Source organism: Netta rufina (genome assembly GCF_964035555.1).
Source record: "Netta rufina genome assembly, chromosome: 3".
Lineage (NCBI taxonomy): Eukaryota > Metazoa > Chordata > Aves > Anseriformes > Anatidae > Netta > Netta rufina.
The window spans coordinates 3,351,930-3,377,064 of NC_140125.1; the positions used below are offsets into that span (position 1 = coordinate 3,351,930).

Genomic DNA, 25,135 nt, shown 5'->3' on the forward strand with positions numbered 1-25,135 from the left:
TTTGCTTGCAGTCTGCCTGGGGTAGCTACCTAACAGGATTTATGGTCCACCACGTCTGATGCTCCGTGCTCTAGAATGATCTTGAGGGACCGTGACTGAAACAACGTGCTTCTGCTCGACAGTTGTTCCTGGTGTAAAAGAAAGCAGCAGCAGAAATTAAATGAAAGCAGGGCCCAGAGATATTTCTGGTAACCTCAGGCCAATAGTGCTTTAAAATCACTTTGTATCTATTAAGAAAAAATAAATTAGCAGTGGTAGTTATACGTATAAACATGTATGTACCAGTCACTGCTGACCTAGAAACATGCAGGCCTGGCCACTCTGAAACCAGAGTGGCAGTACTCCAGCACACTGATCCTGAAGGCAACAGAAAGTCTTCCAGCAAGGCCCAGGAAGGAAATTATGACTTGTTGTTGGTCCAGTAGTATGACTTGTAGTTGGTTCAGCTCTTTTGAGCTGAAGTCTCAGGTTCAGATTCCTCTCTTTTAGGAATGAAATCGGCATCTGGTCTTTCCATCTGCCTCATTCCATTCACCCCCTTGCATAAATGGGTGGATCAATAAATAAATAGATTAAAAAAATGAAAATAGACAGTGGTTACAAACCTAGAAGCAAGCCATAGTACTGATTTTGTAAGCTGAGTAAATGGATGCGCTAGGGAAAAGAAATAGGAAAAGGAACAAAGAAAACACATGCAGGTACTGGCTCACACAACCCCATAAAGGCCCTGGAAAAAAGGAAGGCAATCTACTGGGGGTGGCTCTCTGCCCACCCCTACCTCCCAGCTCCCGGGGTCCTGCAGCCAACGCTGTGCTCTCCCAGCACCTGGGGCCAGCCCACTGCACCGCACCAAGGCCAGGGAGGATACAATACAGCAGAATATCTATCCCAAGCACAAAACAAATCCTGGTTTCAAACACCACAGGCTCCGTTATCTCAGGCATTCCCTGACAAGTTCCCAAGTACATCGTTTAATAACCCATGAAAGCATTTATTAGTCAGGTATCTCCTGGAGAGATGTGACAAAGCATGCATAACTGAAATGCAAATATTTATGAAACACCTGCCACTATTAGGAAAAACAAACAAAAACCAGTCTTTCCTATTTTGACGAAGCGAGCTAAACCCGCTTGTTCAAGGACATCTACTCAATTAAAACATCCTCTTCGGTGAAACAGCCACTGAAAATGCTCTCTGGGAAATAAGGCACTTGCCAGTTACCAGTTCCTCTGGGAACTGCCATCATACATTTACACTTCAGGGATGCGTGCACGACTCATCTTTCTAGGAAAAACAACTGTGCAGAATCTCAGGAATACCATCCTTTGGATTGGATTTCAGAGGTATGGTTTACAGAAGTTGCTCTCTACTCCCCAAATGCCTGAATTATCTCCACAAAATCCTAGAATTTTCCAAGGACTGAACTGCAAGAATGTTAAAAAAATAAAATAAAATCACTGGATAAATATAATTTGAAAAGATACTGGCCTAAAACATATTTCCAGGAAATGATTTAATTCTTCTTCAGAGAAAGCTTGAAGGAAGCTATAGGGCAGAAACTACCTTCAGCTCAGGCTTCCTTTTTCACTGAAAATCCAAACTGAAACTGGACGCTAGGAAGTGAGTGCAGAACCTCCCCCTTCCAGAAGTTCCCTTCCTACATTTGTTCCACGGCCTTGGCTGTAGCAAATAGCTTATGAAGGGCTTTCAGTGATGTGAAGCAAGACTACCTCCTTTTCCACTATTGAGTAATAAAAGTCAACAAACAGATGTCATCTGGAAAATACATAGCCAGTAGATGATTTTCTAGGAAATGGGTCCTAGCTTTATGCGGTTTTCCCTTTGGCAGATAACTACAGTCACACCACTGATGTAACAAGAGTCGCTATCAACTTCTGGTTCATACCGTACAGTGCTTGCTTACAGAATATTCTGGATTTACACAACATCTTAGAATGCTTTTGTTATTGCTGGAGACATCTGACATAAAACCCAAATTTTCTTCATGTAGAAAAGCAAGGAACTGTCACCTTATCTTCTTTTTTTTTTTTTTTTCAAGATTTAATTTCTCTTTCAACTACCCAACCCTACGGAGCAATACAGCAGAGAAAGATCCTTCACTGAAATAATGCCAACAGCTTGTGGGGGGACCAGTTCAGGATGCGCTTCCTACACAATGCATACCTTAGGAGTCACAAAGACAGCCTCTGCGCTGAGGGAATACACGCTGGCATTTTATTTGTTTTTTTTACACTTCTGCCATGTGTTAGTTCCCTGGATTCTATACTTGTATTTGCGAAGGCTGAGCTAAACCTGACACATCTTCTGTCTCTTCATTTGATATTCTTCTAGACTCCCTAGGGAAAGAAGAAAATCAGAGCAAAGAAGGATTTTGCAGGGAAGGGGCAATGACTGTCGCTATCAGAGTCACACTTAGCTAGACTCCACAGATACTGCTCCAACCCGAACAGGCAGTGCTGTATGTGTTTTTCACAATGCAGCCATACATTAAAAACAGCGGGATTCCCAGGCTGTTTGATACTGCCCCTACACACATTCGGAAGCTGCAAGACAAAGCATTAATGAAAAGCAACAGGTAACACAGATCCTCCTCATCAGTTCCCACAAAGGACACCTGGAATACAGGATCCAACTTGTAAGGGCAGAAAAACTACACCATTCTCCTAGTGACAGTGTACCGCCTTAAAAGGGGACACCAAGTATTTTTGTGTTCCTTATGCTGTGAACCCCTCCGAGCACCGCAGCCCGACTTGCGGAGAAGGCACAGTGCCAAACGGTGCTGCAATTTCCTCCTAAGCCACGGGACAGCAAAGGCAATCTTGCTGTCCAAAACACAGGCGGTGCAAAGCTACCATCACCCAAACACCACGAGCTAAACAAAGGCTGGCTGAAGGCAGCACGCTGGCACCGATCCTGTCCTATGAGCCCTCCACAACAGAAGCTGGTTCGCCTCCAAAGGCCAGGGAAAGAACCAAACTTGCTGATGGATCACGCCCTCTTCCACGATCCCCAGACACTTGGAAGTTGATGGATATGTGGAATAAACCTAAACAGCATTTCCACTGCCCCAAGTGTATTTCTAGCACATCTCCAAAATGTATTAGACAAGCACAGAAGCCAAGTAATTTTTAGAGGAGAAAATCTCTAAAATCTCTGGTAAAATCTCTGGTAAAATCTCTGAAAGGCCAGTTAGACAATTCTGTGGTTATGGAAAACAGAAATCCACACGTACAGTAACTCACCACCACTCCGGTACTTCCAGTGTAACACCTAACATTCAGACTTGGCTTTAACTTACCTTTCTGACCCTTACCCCCCTCAGTTTTACAAACAGCATCCTCTGTTTTCAAAGATTTATGACCTGGGCTCCTGAAGCCCAAGATACACAAAAGTAGCTGCATCTTCTCAGTATGCTAACGGTCGGAGCCCTGAAGTATTCTGAGGAAACTGGAAGTTGTTTTTCCCCTGTAGGGACTGTTTTTTCAATCCTCCCAATGCGATTACTTGGCATACATGCAAATACAGTAGGTGCCACGTGAGAATCTAAAGAATACTCCTGCATGCTTTAAGAACTTCCAGGAACAACATCGTACAGCCAAAATGGGAAACTTTATCATCAAACATTATTTTCTGTTCAGTTCATTTTTGGTAGGTTCGATTCACAGCTGAGGAAAGGTCTCCTTTAGAAATTTAGTTTTGTTTTACAATGTGATGCCCTTGACTTTGCTTATTAGAATAAGCCTTAAAGAGAACATTAATAACCAAGAACGTCCAAAAGCATTACCAACACTGGAAAAAGCAAATAGAACAAAACAGTGTAAGTTGCAAACCTCTCCCTTTTACTTCCTGTACACAGAGAATTGCTGTAGAGAAAGGGCCCAGTAACAAGACTGCAAACATTACCAATGATCAAAACTCTAGCACATTAAGCAAGAAATTATTTTTAAGCAGCTACTAATTTCTGGTGACACCTGAATTTTACTGTCCAAATAAATGTATGTACACACAAGTCTATTTCTTCCTAAAATGAGTGCATTGTTAAACCTTCACCTCTTCTTCCTCCAATTAGTTCTAAAAGAGATAGGGTATCATAAAACACCCAGGATGTCCCAAATCTCATCTTCTCACATAGCAACAGCACATTAACAGCCCTCAGTTCCCAGGAGCTGCTAACAGCATCATGCACCTATGCTGCTGACCTCTGCAGTAAGGCCGTATGATGCAAGAGAGAGAAAACACGAGTGGTTTTGGTGCTGCTCAGGAGCCATTCAGTGAAATGACGCCCCCCTCAGCGAGGTGACTGCACAGCCCTGCAGCTCACATCCATGTGCTTGCTCTCTGCTGCTGCTGCCACGCGATCAACCTGCAGCGCCCTCATAGCTAACACGGTGCTGCTAGAAAATCCTCACGAGCACAAGAACTCAGCTGCATCCCACGGCACAACAGTTACACGTCTCAAGTAAGACATCAGAGGTCTAAAATTCATTACCTGAATTTGCCCCAGTGATCTGCTACACTAGGTTTTTCTGACTGAGTAAGGGAAGAACTACAAAGAGCAGAAGCTGTTCCTGCCGTCAGGCAGCCAGTGTCCAGTGGCAACTGATGCTGGCCTTTTCCACAGCGTTACGCTGGTTACAGCCAGCAGCCTGCAGGTGTCCTTCAGGTCTGACCCCTCTGCAAACGCACAGCTACTTGAATCTACAGCCAGGAAGTGAAATTGTTATTGGGAAAAGTTACAGAGCGGCTTGCTTGGGTTTTTAATCTTTTATCCCTAGGCTGGCGTTGACAGATAGCGTGTTCCCACACAATGGGGGAGACGCAGGAGGCAGAAGACAAAAGCCAGGTTGCTGCGGTGGCAGTGGCGGTGCCAGTGGAGGCCAAGCAGCCCGCCAGGAGGCCCGCGTTCTCCCACCTCCAGCTGCAGGCGCTTCTCGCCGCACAAGAAGTGACAGAGATTCACACAGACTACCTCCTCCACCCCAGGAGGACGAGGACTGACAGCCACACAAGTCAGACGCATTTCTGCCACTCCTGCAGTGTTTGCTGGACAGTAAGTAAGCCTTGTTTGCCCATCGGGCATATTTGGGAGTGGTTTTCTCTTCGTTTCCTATTTTCCTAATGTCAAAGCCAGTTCTGAAAGCATGTTCAGAACCAATAAATCACTACAAGGCTGCACTCAGGGATCACAAACAACTTCAAGTTAGCATGAATGCATTCTTTGGTGATTAACTATTACTAAAAAAAAAGTCTCCGAATCCAGCTACAAGTAAGCATTTTCAAATCAAACTATGCACACGTCCACAGAGGGCATTTATGAACGGGCAGAATAAAAGACACGCAAGTGGTCCACTGTGACATTAAATCCGGATGGGAGCCTTGCAGCCAGGTGGGCTGGACGGTACGGTGATGGATTGTACAAGAGCTTGAGCCCTTCAGCTCCACAAACGCCACCCAATCTGTGCTGCTGCGATGCTTCAGGGAGCTGATGATCCACAAGGACGAAGACAAGACACCAGCCAAGCAGCCTGCAAAACAGTGCTGGCTGAGCAGCAACAGAGGAAGCGTGTAACTCAGGTGTACAACACGGACTTGAATTTACTGTTACCCATCCCGTCTGCAGCCAGCCACTTGCATTTTCCCTCTGCCTCCCACGGACTGACTTCCCAGAGCAGTTCTCCATTAGGGTGACCCAGCCCAGCCTGTCGTATCAGCAGTTTGAAATCGTGTTAACCAAGGACAGGAGTGGAGAACTGGATCACTGAAAGGGAACAGGGAATGCCTAAGGGCGCTGGAAGAAGAAACTGGGAAAATAAAATAAATACAAAGGAGCAACTGGGTGAAGTCTCTGTTCACCTGGTTTGTCTGGACATTCCCAGGGTACATGTAGCTGGCGAAGGAGGGCTCTGAAGGGCAGCACACAGCTAGAAGCAGGCAAGCTCCTAATCAAGCACTTTGGCCACTTTCTAAAACTTAAATTGGTTTATCTTGAACAAGAAAGCGACCATCAACTGAATTTCAAAACATAAAAATGATATTCAATGGATAACAAAGAAGTGTGCAATGGGGGTTTGCATAGTTCTTGGAAAAAGAACCTAAAATATAGAAAAGCGTGACTTTGCAGTGGCATTGCCAAAAATCAGGACAATTTTCTCAAGAAAACTTTGAACAGGACATTTGGGTGTCCATCAGAGAGCTGTCTTAGATGCAGAATTTACTTTGTTGCGCCACAAACAAGTAAAAAGGGGCCTGAGACTTACATGTTAAATGCAGCTCCCAAGACCAGGCTGGCTATGGAGGCATTGCTTGCACCTCCGTGACCTGCGAGTTAGCATCTCCCTGCTCACATCTCACTGCTCAGCCCTACCATTAGGTCACTGCTATTTTTAAAGCAGTTAGTACTGTAGGAAAACTCTGCGTATGGAGATTAAATGACAGCAAAGCAGAAATGGCAAACAGAAAGAACCAATACCAACAGGACGTTTTATATCTAATTACATACATAGAGACAAAAAAGCCACCCTCCAACTCACAGCAGAAGATACCTTCTAGCATTTCTGGCAATTGTAAACCTGGCACTGGTTTCAAACACAGAACTATTTGTAGCAACCAAGTCCTTGTATTGTCTGTAACAGCTCAATATTAGTCAGAAAATCAAAGCCTGCAGGAACACTGAACTCTTGGGTTTGCAGCAAGCCTTTGGTCTTATCTGAGGCACAAAGGCATTCAAGCGGGAGCCCCACCGGCCGCATGCAGGACGGGACAATGCCTACAAAGCAAGAGCTCAGGAACAGCAAGCGGGCGTGCCAGTACCCGCAGACTATCACGCCGAGCAGGCCGTGCTGATGGCCGGAAGAATGCACGCATTGCACGCACGGCAGTTTCTACACCAGGGCTCCTTGCTTAAAGCTGCGCTCCTTTTTGCCACAGTCTCGCCTTGCTGATGGCAAGCCGGAGCCGAGTTCGTGTGTGTCCCAAGGGGACTTGGTTCCTGTGAGTTTATTTGCTGTTGCTGAGTTTGCCTGCACCCTGCCTCCGAGTTCTTTCTTACTCGTGAAAAATTACCTACATAACAAGCAATCCATAATGAAACGTAGCCTGACAGGACAAAGAGACAAGATAGCTGCTACCTGGGCATACACAAAGTCTCAAACACACCAGGAGAGGGCACGTCCCCACAACGAGTTAACTAAAACTATTTCAAGAATGAAAACCCTTCCTTACGTAACCAGCTGCCCCATCTATAAAACAGGACAAAGACCCTGGATCAGAACAGCACTTCCATCTTACAATGCCCTGAGTGCAGCCAGGCAAGGTTTTTCACTGTTTCCTACTGCTCACAGCACCAACCAACTTCCTCACAGCCCTACAGCTCGGTTCAAAACCAAACTCCTAAATGTTCAGAGAAATGCTATTAATTCACGCTGCACACATTGATCTGAGCTGTTACGTGATCTCACCACCTTCCTATTACGGTCTGCATCTGTAGTAAACTGGTCTGGCTGAGCTACCAATGCAGCAAAAAACCTGAATGCAAGATAAAACATAATGAAACTAGACATACGACTTTCAAAACACCAAACTAGCACTAGAGCAAAACTCCAGCTCACATTAGCTTAAAAAACGAGCGTATCAGGCTCTTGCATCTTTTCTACAGAACTGACCCAGAACATTATACCTCGCTCTCAACTTACTACACAGGAGACTTGACCAACCAATTCAGCACTACAAGCACGCTCCCACTGACAGCTGTCCTGTAACTCCCAGCCAACCCTGTCTTCTGGGGCAGGGAAAGACCCTGGTTCTGTCTGGGCCTCACAAGTAAGCAGCTCCTGGGGAAATTGTGTAAATTTCAGCTAGATAAATATTACATTTTGACAGGATTACATGTACATATCTAATACAATACCAGTACTTATATTTAGGGCCTTTTTTTTTTTTTTTGATAACGCTCTAGTTGTATTAAGAGTCTGGTTTACTATACGCATCTCAGGTCAAAGGACAGAAGTTTTCCAGAAGTCTTGCTGATAAAAAGTATTACTTAACAGGTATTTGTTTTTGTTATTCTTCTGCTCTTCTGAAACTAAAGCATTATAAAGCCATGTTTATAAACAAACGTATTAGAAGTACATCAGGCTACTAAGTAGCACTTATTTATTCTATTTCATAATTTACCAGTGTAAGGACAAGTGCACTGGTGAGAACAGCTGGTAAGAGGAACTCTGTTTGTCAACATCACATGAGGAACTCTAACCTAGAAAAAATATGCTTCCAGCAGAAGAGCAGATGAAGCTTTTTTGTGCTTGTCCTCAATGAGAACTTTAAAACACAAAGCATCTTAAAACCCTGAAACAGCATCTGCAGTAAAAAGTCACAGACCTAGGAATGCCTACACCCTAACACATCTCTGCTGCTACTGCTGAAACGACATAACAAGGATATGCTGGATCTTCAGCCATCACAGTGTATCACTCTTTTGCTTTTCACATATCACTTTTGGAACACACAGTGAGACACAGCTTACGCTATTTCAAAATTAAACACAGGAAGCTGGGAGCAGGAATCAGGAGCTCTGAGGTCTGCCCTGAACCAGTCGCTAAATCCCAGTATGATTTTTGGACCAGTTGGTCAATTTGTACGGCCCTCTGTTTCCCCTTTTATAACGCAGAATTTATGACTCTTCCTCCAGCGAGGGAACTGTTACATTCGCTCACAGACCCTCAGGTGTTTTTCAGTCCTCTGAAACAACTACCAAGCATGGTTGTGGAGCTGTGTGGAGCGGACAGAACTGAAAGGCGGCTGTCACAAACCGTCATTTTAACTCCTGCACTCGTGTTACAAATGCTGTGAGTAGATGTACACTGAAGGACTGGTAGCTGTCACCCTGAAACAGTATTTTTGGAACTAGTTAGGAAGGCCAGAGCTGCCTGGAGAAAGGATTTGAATTTCCAGCAGCTGCAGGAAAGAGAGGGAGGGAGGGAGGAACAGAGGTCCTTTCACCAGGAACAGGACTCTGGCTTTCTGCGCATGGGGACTGAGAGATGGCAAAGATAACGTCAGTCAGACCTTAATCTGCATAAAAAAAAAGATCCAGTTAAACGTGTAAGGTGTAATCTGGCAAGAAAATGACGTTAAACATGGACCTGGTGAGATTCTTTATAAACAAAAACAATGTGGAAAAAAAAAAGAAGAAAAAAAAGAAGAAAAAAAAGCAACTCAGAACACCCTTTCCTACCTGACTAGCAGCACCAGGGCAAGAGAGAAAAAGAACAATGGTGACATTCAACAGACACCCGCTGGAAAGTGCAATTTATGGAAAGAAATGGAAAACGGCCCCCCTTCCCAGGCAGAATAAATAAATGAAGATGTATAAAAGGCATGCATTCGAGAAAATAAAACCCTGCTAACAATGCCCCTGCAGCCCCGTGAGCCCCCCGGCCCCCCGCCCCCCTCACCCCAGCCTCGCAGCCTGGAGGTGACCTGTCCCGCAAACCTACCGCCACCGTTAACCCCCTCGGCACGTTAACCCCCGGCATCATCAGCATCATCATCATCATCATCACCACCATCACCCCACTACTATCACCATTATGAGAAGCGGAGAGAGAGAGAAGAATGTTACTCGACCTTTCGTCCCCTGCATGTTGCCTGTCAGAGTCGGGCATGTTTGGGTCAAGAACTGGGTTTGGGGGTTTGGAGAACAGGCTTTCAAAGGCCATGGTGCTGGCCGTGGTGTGGTGAGGAGGAGGAGGGAGGTGGAGGAAGGCAGGACACTGCCGCTGCCCGTGGTGCCGAGGGAGGAGGCGGCGGCGGCGGCGCGCACGGCCGCTCTGGGGGCGGCTCGGCGAGGAGGAGGAGGAGGAGGGCCGGTCCCCCAGTGAGGAGAGACGATGAAGGTCGCACTCACGGTTACCTAGTGGGACACTAACGGGCACTCAGCGCAGGGCGAGGCCGCCCAGGCTGCGCCCGGCCGCCCCGCGCGGGCGGGAGGAGGCGGAGGCGGCGGCGGCGGCGGCTCGGAGGAGCCGGCGGCGGCTCGGAGGAGCAGGCCCGGGGCACAGGAGAAGGAGAGGACACACACACGGGGCGGGGAGGTGCTGGTGGCCGGAGATGGCTGCCCTACTGCTTCCTTACAAACATGGCGCCCGCTCGAGGCACTCTCACAAAATGGCGGCAGCGGCGGCGGCGGCGGCGGCAGCAGCAGCGACCCCGGCGGCGGCGGCGGCGACGGCGGCGGCAGCGGCGGCCCCGGCGCCGCCCCCAGCTCGCTCGGCAACCCCGGCCCGCGGGCCCGCCGCCACCACCGCGTCCTCCGCGCCCGTCGGGGCCGAGACGGCGTCGCCCGGCGCTGGCCGCCGCCGCCGCCCGCGGCACGCTCCGGATCCGGCTCCGGCTCGGCTCCGGCTGCGCCTCAGCCCCGGGCCCCTCCTCCGCCGCCGCGCGTCACCGCGCCGCACGCGGCGCCCATTGGCGGCGGCGCGCCGCTCGTCACGCGCCCGTGACGTCGGGACCCGCCCCCCCCCCCTTCCCTCCCTTCCCCTCCCCTCCCCTCCCCGCCCGGCCGCCGCCGCCGCCCTGCGCGGGCGACGTGTGCGCGCGCCTGCCAGCAGGGGGGCGGGGCCCCGCCGCGCGGCGGGCGGGCTGGCGTCACGTGCGCGCCCCACCGCCCGCCATGGCGGCCCCGCGCCCTCTCGCGAGAGCTGCGGGGCCCCGCCGCCGCCTCAGGGGCGAGGCGGTCTGAGGGGCTGCCCCGGGCCTGGGTTTCTTTTTTTTTTCTTTTTTTCTTTTTTTCTTCTTCTTTTTTTTTGTTTTGTTTTAAGCACCTGGGAGCGGCTGGCTGCAGGCCTCCCGCCGTGCCGCAGCTTGTAGGAGTCCCGGCCTTCTGCTGTCCCCTTCTCCCGAGTTTTTAAAGAGAGAAAAACGCTTCTAGAAGTTAAAAAAAAAAAATAAAAATCATATATGTATTAAAAAAAAAACCGCACGAACAAAAAAAAAAAAAAACAAACAACTGTGGGTACCGAGCACCTACCAGCATATCCCAACAGAGTCAAAAATAATAATAATAAAAGTAAAGACTCCCCTTTCTCTCCCCCAGCCATCCTAGCGATGGCCCGAAGCAGCCCCAAGCCCCACGGGATGGAGGCACAGCCTCAGCCCTCTGAGGGCCATGGGTTTCCCCAGAGAAATCCTCCCTGGGCACGGGCCTGCTGCTCACCTCGCAGGTCTGAGGTGTCCTCGCAGCATCACAGCCGCTCGGACACTTTGTAAAGCAGCACTACCAAGCAGCACCGCCAAGCAGCACCTCATTTAGCCCTCATTTCCACCCCTGTTCTCTAGAAAGCATGGCTATGTGTTTCGATAAACTGCATTATACTGTTAAAACAGCCCCTGCCTTCCTCTCCTCCGAGCAGCCTGCGCACAGAGGTTGCGGCTGGCTCCTGTACCAGAATTAAAGGATCATTATTTGAAAGAGCTATTAATCTGCTCAGCCTATGTACCAAGCTGAGCTTCCAGGCAACCAGCTTCACCGGCTCCAGTATTTCAAAATAAATAAATAAATAAATAAATAAATAAATATTGCTCTTTCCCCCTTCCCCCCCCCCCCCCCCCCCCCCCAAATCTGGTTCAAGTTTGACTCCTTTCAGCCAGACCAAGGCACTTTGGAGTTGTTTAGTCCCAAATCCCTAGGGCAACCAAACTGGGGGTGGGGGGGGGGGGGTCCTTTCCACTCAGTGAAACCACAGAAGACCAACGTATCTTATCATCTCAAGGATGTACTTACTGGAGAACACCTTCAAGCCATCATAAGGATTAATATCTAGACATGACATAGGCAATAGCCCTAATTTTCAGGCTACATGGGAAATTCAGGCCTTTTGGTGACCGTGTTGGCAGTTCCTCTCTAACAAAACTGTGGAGACTGCCATCCACAGCTGAGCTGCACCAGATCGCAAAAATGAGAGACCCAACCATGATGACCAACAGCTTCAGAAACAGCCTTATTCTCTGATACAACAGAAAAAGGAGAAAAGAAAAAAAAGCCCTATGTCATCCTCCTAGCCTCCCACTACACTTCTCGAAATAAGAGTATTTAAAATCAGCATGACCGGGGCCTATAGAAGTATGCATGTTAATTCAGACTGATAATAAAATTGTTACTTAGAGAAGAAATTATTGGCCAGCACAGGATTAAAATCTCTACTGAAAAGGCAATCCAGATGCTTTTATCATCACCTCAGTGATTTTGTGTGTGTGTTAAAAGGGAGGACATTCAACACTCATTCAGAAATCCATAATAAAGCCATGGAGCAGGACGCTGAAGAGCTGCACTGAAATCAATAATGCAACAAAAGACAAATGGAAGCCTTGTGCTTTATCTCATGCGATGGTTGGGGCAGGTCCCACCTCTCTTCAGCAGCACTTGCTGGCTCACACAGCTCAGATGGCCACAATCCAATGTTCCCCATGCTCTTATTACTCTGTAGTCTATCAACGTGGATGGTAACTCTCCTCAGCGTCTCTTTCCGTGCATGTTGCTTTGCATTTTCAATGAATTTCATCCTCTTCTGCCGTACTGTGTCTCTAAGTTATGTACCTTAACCTTAGGATAGTCTTGTCCAACTCAAATAAATAGCATCAGCTGCAAATGTTGTCACTTCACTGCTCATCGTTTCTTCCATAAACTTATTCCTACATATCTATTTACAACAACACTGGCACCAACACAGAGACATCCCACCTGCCAGACCACTGCATGCTGAGAGCTGGCCGTTCATCCCTGCCCTGGTTCTGCTGACTCTCGGCAGTTCATAGTCCCTGAGAGAGCCTTGTTTGTTGTTCTCTAACAATTTTAATGTTATTTCTTTTAACATTGTCTTTTGAGGGACTTTGTCAAAACTTGCTGGAATAAAACCAAGTAAGTTACATCAACTTATTTTCCTTTACAGGCTAGTCTCCTTGGCTTACAGGGCTTTTCAGGACATATGACTCTCTTTTTCCAGTGCCAGCAATCCTAACACAAAAATAAAAGATGAGAACACCCACGTTGGTCCCCATTTGGGAGGGGTGATCCTCCAGTTGCTCTGCTCTGACATAGAACGTTTTTCCCCTTACAAACAAAAGGGTGTCTTTTCCCATTTCCTATGCCTGATCACCTACAGTGCCTTACCACCGAGGCTCGTTACAAAGTCCAGCAGAAGACATAGTTGAGCGCACAGAAAAGTTAATGAAGCCTGCCTTCTGCACTGCTGGCCGAGCTTGCTGAAGTGCATTCTGCAAACAAAGCGCTTCCCATAGCAGAAGCATTCCCATTATCCCATTAGAGTTTCACTTGTGCAATGGCTTGACTCACGCTGCAGCTTTCCGTTTGGCACTGCAGAGAATTCCTCTCCCTGTCTGTTGTGCTTCCAGCAGCCTGAGGTGGCTCCTTACCTCCAGGGCATCCTCCTGCCCCTGCCCTCCAGAAGGGCTCTTCTGCAAGTAGCTACAGGCAATGCTGTTCCCCACCGAGTCACGTCTGGAGAGCAGAAATGCCCAGAGAAGCCAGCTCCTCTTGATCCCCCAGATATTGCAGCTGGGACAGTTCCTGTCCCTGCAGTTTCCCATTTCCCATCTCTGGTTCTTTTGCCATCGGGCAGCCTGGCTGTGCTCCAGGCTGTGGAGGAGCCATCTCCCCACAGCCACACCTCCGTGCCACGGCAGCCAGGCACCAGGACCTTAGGATCCCTGCTGCTGCAGTGCTGCATGCCAGGCTAGTTCCCAGCTAGGCAAGCAGAGCTGGAGATCACGGCCAGGTTCAACCAAGCATCCAGGCCAACACACACATTCATGGAGAGGAGGCAGGTCCTAGGTCAAACCAGCAAAGCAATCTGAGCTGGAGACCAGTGCTGCCACAGCACAACTCAGGCAGGGACTGAAATGGGGCTCCAGGAAGCATGGGCAGAGGCATGGGTGGTGGCTCCAGGTGGGGCTGCTCAGGGCCATTAAGCCTAATTAGTGTCCTTGGTATGTGAGCATCCCCATGTGCTGTTTGTCAGCACCATCTCCCCAGGCAATAGAGAAAGAAGAGAACTTAAGATTTAAAATAATAGTCTGGGTCCCACTTTTCTTGCAGCACACACAGGTCTTCTCCAGCGTGGGGCACGTGGAGCCCTCTCCGTGCAGCCCCAGAATGATCCTGGCACTTATTGGTGTCAGGACCCCTTTGGGACTGTAGCACTGGGTCTGCTCCCTGCTCGGGTGGACAACTCCTCTTTCACCTTGTGGGTTGGCACAAGAGCTGTGTGTGCTCCTCAGGCATACCCACAAAATTAATTTTAAATGGGCAGAAAAATGTGTCAGCACAAGCAGGGTAAAACTGTTTATTTAAATATCCTTACGTGTGTGTTTGCGTTGTCAAGGAAAAAGGTATGCCTGTGAGAAGTTCCTGAATGGCTCTTTTTTTCAGCCTTTTCAAAGTATAACTAAATTTGGCAATATCAGCTAAACAAATTCCCCAGTACGCTCTCTCAGATATCACAGATATACTGGGATCTGGGGTATGGTGTGTAGGGCTTAGCAACATACCTAGCAACCATAACAAATAAAAATGTCATGGTTCAGCTCCTCATTAAGGCCCGTAACAGGATTAATAAGTGGTGTGGAATGTGTGCTCGTGCTTTCACTTTAGCGAGGATTCAAAGCGTGATATAAATCTGTGGGGTGGGAGGAGATGGCACAGCACTAATGTATGTGCTGCGCGCCAGCATGGCCTTCTTGGAGCTGCTGGCCTGGCGCTGCTGCAATAAAATTCAGATCTTAAAAATAGCTTTGCTGGTGTTCTCTTCTGTGTTTAGCAAGAGAATTGTCACTGCTGCTTGTAGGGATCTGTCTCATTCGGCTGAGGGTCTGTTTGGTGGGTGAGTGATGGTACCTGCGGTACATACAAGGCTTGGCCAATTCACTAGGTTGCCCAAAATTGTGCAGAAAGCTTCAAGACCCCGTTCCTGGGCTCTCCGATGTTGGGATGTCCTGTGTGACCACATAGGCTCGCGGGTGAGCAGGAGGGATGCCTGCAGGGGCTCCAGTGCCCCGTTCTCATGTACCTCAAGGAAAGAAATACCCCCAGTCCTTCCCCGGTGGGATATGCCAACCATGCCTACTTTAGCTGTTGGAAAGTCCGGATGGTCCTTAGCTGAGCGCATGCCCCACGTGCTCTGCATTTTCATGGGCTGCCAAGTGGGAAACAGTTGAAATGAGGTGTTGTTTCCTCCTCCATCACAGCCCTTTGGGATGGGCTGGGATGTGCTCGGGCAGGCAGTGCCGGCTCCGCTTTGTTCCTTTGGCTTTGCTCTGGGCTGGATAGAAGAGTCACTGAGCAGGGCAGGTGGTCAGGAGCGTCTGGTCCTCTCTTCAGGCCCCACGAGCAGGCACAGAGCACAGCAAGGTGACTCCCATTCCCTCCCGGAGTGGGACCAGGTCGGTGCGGGTCACTTGGTAGAATATTCATGAGGTCCCAGGCCACAGCCACAGTTAAGTCTTAATGACTTCTCTTGGAGCAGTTTCTCATTTTGGTTCCCCTCTCCTTTTATGTGCTTTGTGGGCCTTGTAGACATTCCAGGCATTTCTCTATGTATTTAGATTTGGGGATTATTGCCTTCCAGGCAATGCTGGGGACTTAGTGCTGGACTTCAACTATCTAAGCTGTTTCTCGGCCCCACTTGCCAAGAGCACTAAAGTATGTCTGCCACACATGAGGGCTCTTCACCCTCTGTTAATTACACCTACACTTCTTCCCTGATTCTTTGCTGCTTCTCACCCCGTCAGGAGCACACCACATGGCCCTGCATGGCTCTGTGCATCCCACCTCCACCTCCATGCGAGGCCTTCAGCTGCTCCACACCTAAGGGGGCATCCAAGGTTTGTCCTGGGCTCGACTCATGCCCACGAGCCCCAAGAGGAATCCCTGTGTCTTGTGGAGCCCGTGATTCGCTCCTGAGTCACCGCACGCCTTCCTTTCCCTGCTGCTACTGGGCCTCTGCCAGCACTCTGCTCTGCTTGCAGGCTCCCCCACGGCCAGAGCCTTTGCAGGGCAGGGATTTTGACCTGCGGTGGTTGGGATGCAGGTGGTCCGTGGTCCCCAGCAGGTGTGGGTTCGGGCTGCTAGACATCAGGCACAGTGGCTGTGCCGGGGTGTCCCCTTTTGACACCACCACACTGATGGTGGAGCCACCTCCTCCTGCTTTTCCACAGCACCGGCTTGGGGGCCCTGTGCTGGAGGGGGACAGAGGTTCACCCTGCCACCAGACACTCCACATTGCTACTGTGTCCCCAGCCACCCTCCTCGGTGGCTTTGGGGCTCTCCCAGGGCATGCAGAGCACGTCTGGAGCCAGCTGCATGGGGACCACTTGCTTTCAGTGCCTGTAAGGGGAGCATAGGCAAACCTAGCTATTTCTTGGGCTCTGAAATGTTATTATCCCAACGCGAAGTTGTATTTACTGGGACCAGAAGAGCTTCTCGCTGCACATTCCAGGCTGCAAGATGCTGCAGTCACTTCTCTGGGAAGGGGAAAAATCTCCTGCAGTCAGCTCAAATGCTGGCCAGAGGCTTCCAGCCCAGCCCAGGCACTGCGGAGCCAACCTTAAACATTTCTGGGGCTGAATGAGAGATGGTGCAGCCAGCTAAGGCTGAGAGATATCTGAGCTTCCCAGCTCTGATCCTGGCCCTCAGGACAGGTCAGGAGCACCTGGAAGGACGGGCACTGCTTCGTGAGCCCTGGTGGCAGAGATGCCCCTCCGCATCTCTGTGCCAGTCCTCAGTGTCCCGTCCCATCTCGGAGAGGGGAAACCAGTTCACCCTGGCCTCGGGAACTGGGAAAATGCTGTCAGTTAAGGATTACGCTGCAAGGAAAGCCAACCTGAAGGTCCAAACACCCATCTCCAGCCCCATGAGCCAGCTAAAGCATCAGATGGAAACTATTCAGAAAGTCATCCTCTCCTGCTTCTCGGGCAGCAAGCACACTTTTGCAGCGGTGCGTATCATCCATCCCACCCGGCTGCGAGCAGGATTCGGGCTCTGCCATGCAGGGAAAAGCCCTGCATAAAAGAAGAAAAGCCAAAAACATACAGCTCCTCCTGGCAGCCCCGAACCCAGCCAGGCCCAGGCACTGTGGGAAGCGCATCCCCAGGCACAGGGGTTTCGGCACCGTCCCTAAATGCAGCAGTGGGGCACTGCAGAAGCATCCCACAGCAGGCTGTGCAGCTGCAGCAGGCCAGACCCTGCTCCAGCAAACCACAGGCTCTGAGCTGCCCCATCCGTCATCTTCTTGCTCACAACTGTGTTTTCTTTCCCCAAAGCTGCCCACCTTCAGCTTTTCCAAAAATATAAAAAAATGAAAAGCCCCCTCTCATCTCAGCCCAGCTCCTTTACTGGAACCCCAAAGTTTCTTCTCTGAGCTGGTAAGAAACTGGTAGCTTTTTCTTGCAATGGGTAGGATTCGGGGTTTTGCAAAGAGTTTTCACTCTTCTCAAGGCCTCTCAATCCAGCAGTCCCTTTTCAAGGGACATTTCCCCTGGTTCACACAGGGCATGGAGCAGTGCAGGTGTCTTGTGCTGGGATATGAGATGGGGGAAGGAAAGAGGCCAGCTCCCCACACAGGGAAAGCTCCTTGTAAAGGATCAAAGGGTGCCTCAAAATGGTTTATTTGCCTAACAGCCATGCTGCTCAGCCTCTTTCCCCTTGTCAGGTGGACATCCCCTTTCTCCCAGGAGCAGGATTTCTTCAAATCTGGGCTGAGTTCAAGGGAAATCAGAAAGCTGCTTTTTGAAGGACTACCAGGTGTCATCACAGAGCACTCCGCTTTCCTCTAGGAAGGTGTTTTCGTCCTGCTGGAACAAACCCTGCTTCCACATAGTCCTGCTTGGGGTGCTTTGGCCAGGCAGTGCCTGCTGTCCCCAGCCGCTTTAGGGACTGCCCATGCCACCAGCTGCAAGACCCCCATGCTGGTACATCCCAGCACCTCCTGCCTGCCCTCTCAAGCAGCATAAAGCAGAAAAAAGGAAAATAACCAGGGCAGGTTAGTGCCACATAAAGCCAGGACCCATCCCCAGATGGCTTGGGATGAGCATCCCCCCTAGGCACGCTGGCCACACGCACATCGGGTATTTCATTCCACTCTGCACCTGCTCAGAGGCTATATCATCCTTTAATTGTATTAAAACCAGCATAATGAAGAAACATGCATAATGTTGGTGTGCTTTACATGCGGAAGCGCTGCACTGAGGAATGGGGCAAGGTGGGAGAGCGCAGTGGTGCCTCCCCACGGCTTGTACAGCTGCGTCAGGACAGGAGCGGCCACCGCACCCGAGCTATTCCTGCAGCTGCACTGACGGTGGAGGCAGGGGGGTGTTACACAGTGAAATATTCACACCTCGACCTCCTGCAACATGAGCACCACATGCAGCCGAAGCAGTCACTGTCCCTGTGTCACATTCATGCAGGCTTACCCAGGGCTTCCACGTGGTTGCGGATGGATGCAGGTGCGTGAGCACATGTGCCAGGGGTTTAAGGAGCTGCTGCCCACCAGCTGAAGCATGGGACAGCCCTTAGGTCCTTCCACCCATCCCTCCCCTCTGCTCCTCACACAATATGATGCCGAGGGCTCACTCATCCCTCTGGGGCTCATCCTCTGCCTGCTGGCGACGTCCCTCATGCAGACGAGAGCCAGCTGGGTGGTGGCAGAGGAGATGGTACCGCAGGGACAGCGTGCTGGCAGGCCAGCATGGCACAGGGGAGGTGGCAAGAAGCACTTGCAGCTTCCCCCCAACTACTTCAAAAAAGCACCAGGTGAGGTCCTCCCTGCGCCCCTCTGGTGAGCTGAAGGTAACCGACCCCAGCTGGTACCCGGGGGTGCAGGAGGCAGGGAGCAGGAACTGTAGGGCAGCACCTTTTCCCTCGAGCTGTGGGACACGATGCAGGCACCCATGCAGTGGCTTCAGTTTTAGACAGTCTCAACCTCACTGCTTCGGAAACAGGCTGTGAGCAGAGGCTGGGGAGAACTTGCGGCTTCTCAACGCATGCCGAGAGCTACGAGCAGTGATGTGCATTGCACCACACGAGGTTCCTGTGCTGCCCTAGGGCTCGCTGGGCACAGCCTCTGCCGCCCTGAGCAGCACCAAGTGCTTGAGCTCTGCCCTGCGAGCCCCGACTGGGATTTTCCCAGCTGTGGGGGAAGCCCAGCACTGAAACACCGGGAGCAGCCCCTGCCCTGCAGGCTGGGGGGCTTGGCATCAGCGGGGAGTGTTCAGGTGAGCAAGCCCAGGCCAGCACAGAGGGCTGACAGCACCAGCTTAGCTTCTTTCCTACAAAAAGGAATTAAAAAGGGAGTAAGGAACTTGGTTTCTGTCCACTGCCTTGCACCACGTATGTGTAGAGGCTATGGGCCGTCCTGCTGGAGCCTCGGGTGAAGATGATGCTCAGCTCTCGCAGCCCAGCTAGCAGATAGCCCATGCACCCAACTTCTTTTGCACCTCATTTGCTGTTTTTTTCCACATAGGCGAGTGTAAAAGCCACCTGGAGGCTTGTGATGCAGAGGGGAGGACAGCTGGCTGCGGGGCTTCAGCACAGGCCACCACCTGCAGCGCTCCAGGTGGGGGATGCTGAGGAGGGATCGTCACTGTGGGTCTGGCCATGTGCACATGAGACCACCCAAACCCCGCAGCCGCCCCCCAGCCCCCCCTAAAACTCGTAGGCAGAGACAAAGACGGTGATCTTGGAGAGGTGCTTGGCCTGGAAGGTGCGGTCCAGGTACTCGGACATGTCCACATCCACCTGGATGGTCTGGGGGCCCTTCAGGCTCTGCACCAGGATGAGCTCCCCGGTCTGCCGGTCCGAGCGCTGCATCACGAAGTGGCCCCGGTTGTTGCCGCCCACGATGCCGAAGCGGAGGCTGTCGGGTCCCGGCCGGCCGGGCGCAGCCGCCGTAGCCATGCGGAAGAGCGGGGTGGGGGTCAGCAGGTTGGAGGGCAGGGGCAGGTAGTGGAAGGAGATGGTCTTGGGCGCCTGGTGGCACGACCTGCTGTCCATCGGGCAGGGGTTGCGCTCGCACTGGCTGTGGAGGTGACGGAGAAGGAGGTTTTGAGGGAGCCCAAGTGGACACGGAGGTCAGTGTCCCCCTCCCTGCCCAAGGAGGGAGGTGGCGTTGGACCAGCTTGGTGGCTACAGAGTTATTTAGGGGACAGGGCCCCCGCCACACTTACAAGGGCGATGTTTTCACATAGGTGACGTTGCCGCCGGGCTGCGGGCACTCAGGGCGGACGCACTGGAAGCCCCCTCCTGTGTTGATGCACGTCGTCCCCTGCGTGCAGTTGTCCTGTGACAGGGCGCACTCATCGATGTCTGCAAAACAGACAGCAGGTCACCCTCCCACGGGTGCACCTAAACATCCTCCTCGCAAGGCTCATTTTGGCAGAAAACAGGTGAGCAATTTGAAACGGATCAGGCATCGCCACTTGTAGGCTCGTTTTTAGGTTGCATCTCCTCTTGGGACCACCCCGTTCATGTGGGGCAGCTCCGTGACTCGGCGATGCTCTCCCTGCTCTCTGCCAGCGAGGCGCAGCCCCAGAGCATCGCGCACCACTTGTATGTGCTGCAACCACCTCCCTGCCCTCCTCTCCATGCCCAGCAGGGAAACCACCTCTCCGTACAAACCCACGGAGATTTTTGCGAGCCAAGACGCTTACAAGCAAGACAGGGGAAAAGAAAGGGGTTGGAAAAGGAAGTAAAGATGGCATTTTTCCGTGTGGAGAAGCAGGGGGCCTCACCTTCGCAGCTCTTGCCATCGGCCAGGAGGCTGTACCCTCCGGGGCAGGCGCAGCGGTAGGAGCCGGGGAGGTTGACGCAGGCGTGGGCGCAGAGCCGCGGGGCCCCCTCGGCCTGGTACACCTCGCACTCGTCGACGTCTGCGGGGACACGAGGCGCCCCTGCTCAGCCGCAGCCTGCCTGGGTGGCAGCGGCCCCACCGGCGGCCCCGCCACCGCTTACCCTGGCAGAGGCTGGCGGCGGCCGTGCCACTCATGTGGAAGCCGGGCTCGCAGCGGCACTGCTGGGTCCGCTCCACCTGGGCGCAGCGCGGCTTGCGGCTGAAGGCAGGGTCAGCCGTGGCGCTCAGGGGTGGGGGCACTGGGGGGCACCACGGGGCGATGGTGAGCACGGAGCGTCCCTGCTCGGCTCCCATCCCCGAGGCTGTTCGTGCCACCCGATGCCCCATGGGCTAGCCCGGGGTGCCAGCCCCGAATCTCGGAGCCACCCACCCGTCTGTGTGCGGTGCTGGCAGGCGGCCCCACTCCATGCCGGCGGGCAGAGGCAGCGCTGCTGGCTTGGCCCCTCCACACACGTCCCGCCGTTCTGGCAGGGGCTGCTGGAGCACACGCTGATCTCTGCCATGCAAAAAAACACACATTTCATTTCTTTCTTTTTTCTTTTTTTTTTCTTTTTTCTTTTTTCTTCTTTTCAGGCACATTTAGCCACCCCATGGCACATTCACCGAGCCCAGATGCCAGCTGTTTGCAACGCGGTGGTGCTGCCCCAGGGCAATGGCTTTGCTGCAATGGAGGGAGCCTTCAGATGCTCTTTTTGCCCCCCATCTCTGCTGCTGGGCTCCTTTTCTCCTGCTTTTCTCAATGAGAAGAGCCAAACCACTGCCGTGCAGGCTGCAGTGGCCAGGGACAGCTGCGATACCACCCCTTTGGTGGACTCCAATAGTCCCTCTTGCATCAGGAAGCCAGGATTGTCCCCACTCTTGCAGCTGGACCCAGCAAGCCCAAGCAGATGAACACAAAGCAGCCCCACAAGCACTGCTGCCCCATAGCCCTGCTCAGGGAACAGAACCTGCAAACAAAACGTGTCTTGTTGCTGCTTGCAGTGAAGGATGCCATGACCAGAAACCCCATTTGGGAGGCTTTGCCACCCCTTCCCATCCCCTCGGCAAGCCTGGGACCAGAGGCTCTTCCCACAGCTGCATAGAGCTGGGATCGGGACCTGGAGCACTGAAATGCATGAGGGGCGACAAGAAGGGCTGTAGGTGGTGATGCAGCTTCACTCTGCCTTGCTGGTTTGGAGAACCCTTAAGCAAGACCAAACCACGCTTCTCCACACCACCCTGGCCTCACCAGCCAGCCCGCCTGGTACCAATTTTACCCTAGGAAACGCTTCCAGTGGCGGTGACCCCATCCAGCCCCCGGCGAGGGCACCGCAGCAGTACCTGTGCAGCGCGGCTCCTGCCCGCTCCAGCTGCCGTTGGCCTGGCACGTCCGTGTGCTGGAGCCCAGCAGCTCGAAGCCGGGGTTGCAGGCGAAGTGCACCTCGTGCTCCACCAGGTACTTCGTGCCGAACTTGCGTCCGCCAGCGGGGGCTTGCAGGGCGGGACAGAACACTGCGGGAGCTGCGGGGAAGGGATCAGGAACGGGGGAGCCACAAGTTGCTCCCCCTGCAGCCGCAGGTTTCTCATGCCTTCCCAGCCCACCCGCGCCTTGTGGCTCCATCCGCAGAGATGCCCACACCACTGCCCGTGCTTTGGCCCTCGGCATCCCAAGCCAAGGCTTGGAGCGGAGCCCTCCGAGGCCCCCGCCCGCCGCAGGACTCACCGGCTGGTGGCTCCGGGGCAGCCTTGCTCAGGGTGGCGTGCAGGGCGCTCAGCCGGCTCCTCATCAGGCGCAGGCCCTCGGTGAAGCGCGTCTCCTGCCCCTTCAGCAGCTGCTGCATCTGCCGCACGGCGGCCAGGAGCTGCTGCCTGCCCAGGCAGCTCTGCAGGCGCAGCGGCTGCTCAGTGGGGCGCATGGCGCCCCGCGGCCCCAGCCCCAGCCCCACCGCCCATGTGGCTCCCCACGGTCCCATTCTGTGGTTTGTGACCACACTGGGGAGTTTTGCACGCGGTGTAGGAAATCCCTAGCCTGGGCACAGTGTCCTACATCTAAGAGGGCAGCACGGCGCTCCCAGCCAGGCTGTAATCGTTTCGTTAGCCCTGGGAGAGACGCTGTAAGTCATGTTTAGTCCTGCTGGAGCGAGAACCGTGTCCCACTTCCATATTACAAAATAATAGGAAAACAGATGTCTTGCGAGTTCTTCTGGGGCCAGAAACACTTGTGGGACTTCTGCCTGCAAGCTAATGGTTACCGAGGGACTGACTCATGCAGGCGACGGGCATCGTTATTATAGGTTTCCTGTGGAATTGACTGCAAACCGAAGGAAAAGAGCAAGAGCTGAGCAAAGCAAAGTCAGTTCTGGAGCTCAGAGACTTACAGAGCATGCAGGGTGGGGGATGAACACTCCCTGGGGAGCCCACAGCCCCTTTTTTGCTGATGGGGAAAGGGCCAGGGTCTGTGCAGCACGAGGCCAGGGGCAAGCAGAGCTGGTGGAGGGAGGGAGGGAGGGAGGGAGGGAAGGAGGGGGGGGGATTTGTGGCTCCCCAGCCACAACACATTGGAAGGAGTTTTCTGCCTCTGCAAACAGCGACCAAGAAGGTGCAGAGGAAAAAGAGAAGCCAGCCTGAAGTGGCAGACTCAGACTGCTCCGCAACCATCCCCTGCGCGTGCTCGGTGCCTTTTGGGGTCATGGGGGATAAGCTGGGTCCTGCCTGCAGCTCTGGGGTGCACCACACAGGAGGAGGGAGGAAAAAGCAAATAGATGCCTGGCATTCAGCTCGCTTTAATAAACAGCTCTTTGTTAGGGCTGGTTTTAGCTTCAAGAGCCAGCAGAGCTCCCTGCGGGACACTGAACCGTAACAAACCCCCACTGCCCTGTAAAAATAGTGGTATTTTTTGCTCCCAGTGTACTTGGTCGTGATCTCAGGTGTGGGGAAAATAAAATAAAATGATTTAAAAAATAAATACACAAGCTCTGTTTAAGCCTTGCCAGACACTGACAGCCTCCTTGCTCACACCTCCCTCCCGCAGCTGTGGGTGCAGGGAAACCTCTCCTCCCGCCGGGCTCCGGGAGAGGGGAGCAGAGCGGCACCGGGACGCGCTCCCCGATCGCTCACCTGCCGGCTCGGGAGCCGGGGCGAGGTGCTCACAAGTTGCCTGAAGCTGGGAAGGAGGCTTTTAAGGGCTGGGAACATACAATGCATTTGCACGCTTTAAGCTTCCTGCTTCAGGCGAGAGGAAAAAGAGGAAAGAGACCCCCCAACACCCCCAGGAGGCACCCCCAGGACCCTGTGGCACTCCCATCCCATGGGAGGCAGAAGGATAGAGCCACACAGGGAGACGCCTGCGGACAGCCCCGGCCCCACGCGAGAACGAGCTCCCACGCCCAGCACTGCTCACCTGGGACGCCCGCGCTGCCGGCCGCGCCGCCAGGCACAGCAGCAGCAGCGGCAGCAGCGGGAGGCTGCGGCGAAGCCCCCAAGTCATGGTCCTGCAGGTCGAGCAGGGCTCTGGGCGGCGAGGAAAGGCTGCGAGCTCCCTCCGCCCGGCACCTCTGCCTCCTGGCTGGGATGAGTTATCCCTCCCACGCCAGCCCCGCGCACCGCGGCCGGGGAAGCCGAGCCCTGGCGAGCGGCACAGGCGGATGCCAGGCGCTCCCTGCACCCCGGCTCCAGCCACAGTCACCCCAAATGCTGCCTGGGGGAGCTGGCTGAGTGCCCCCCTTCTGCCTGCCAGACACCCCCCAGCAGCGCCAGGCCTGCTTTCTAAGGGGGGGGCTGTCTGTGGTTAGTCACACTTGCTGTCACCTTATCGTGCTGGCTGCCTTGACTTGGACGAAACTCCGTTGCCGTGCCCCCTCTTTGGTGAAGCCCATGTTGTCAGCCCCAGGTATCCCCGCGCAACGCAGATCTTTGTGGCCAGATCCACCTGGCGCGATCCTCTTCTGCAGCACCCCTTTTTTTTTTTTTTTGCAGAAAGGCCATTCCTGCAGCTGCTGGGGCAAGCGAGCACTGTGCAGCCCCTCGCCCACCAGCCCCAGGCTGCAGCCCCTTCCCCAAGCCCATGTCCCCCGCTGTGTCCCCTGTCCCAGCCCGGCACACCACCACTCACAGCAGTATTTAATAAATGCTGCACTACGCGGGGTCCCTGCACCATCTGCTGGGCATGGCACAGAAATGAGAGCTGGGGCTGGAAGGCTCAGGGCTCAGGGCAGGGCTGA

At 52.9% G+C, this 25,135-nt stretch overlaps 2 protein-coding genes across 2 annotated transcripts in view; both read right to left on the minus strand.

Annotated features, from left to right (window-relative positions):
- The window catches only part of ZC3H6 (zinc finger CCCH-type containing 6), a 31,252-nt gene extending 20,848 nt beyond the window's left edge, over positions 1–10,404 (minus strand). The window contains exon 1 of the mRNA XM_084283718.1: positions 9,646–10,404. Within this exon, the coding sequence (XP_084139844.1) occupies positions 9,646–9,737 (92 nt within the window). The 5' untranslated portion in view covers positions 9,738–10,404. The remainder of the gene's footprint in view (positions 1–9,645) is intronic.
- A 9,328-nt stretch (positions 10,405–19,732) lies between these two features.
- On the minus strand, positions 19,733–24,402 carry FBLN7 (fibulin 7; the record flags this gene model as incomplete). Its single annotated transcript, XM_084283775.1, has 8 exons — positions 19,733–20,105; positions 20,254–20,392; positions 20,818–20,955; positions 21,038–21,175; positions 21,307–21,432; positions 22,257–22,427; positions 22,639–22,798; positions 24,316–24,402. The coding sequence occupies 8 exons, from the start codon at positions 24,400–24,402 to the stop codon at positions 19,733–19,735; spliced, it is 1,332 nt and encodes a 443-aa protein (XP_084139901.1).
- Positions 24,403–25,135: the final 733 nt, after the last annotated feature.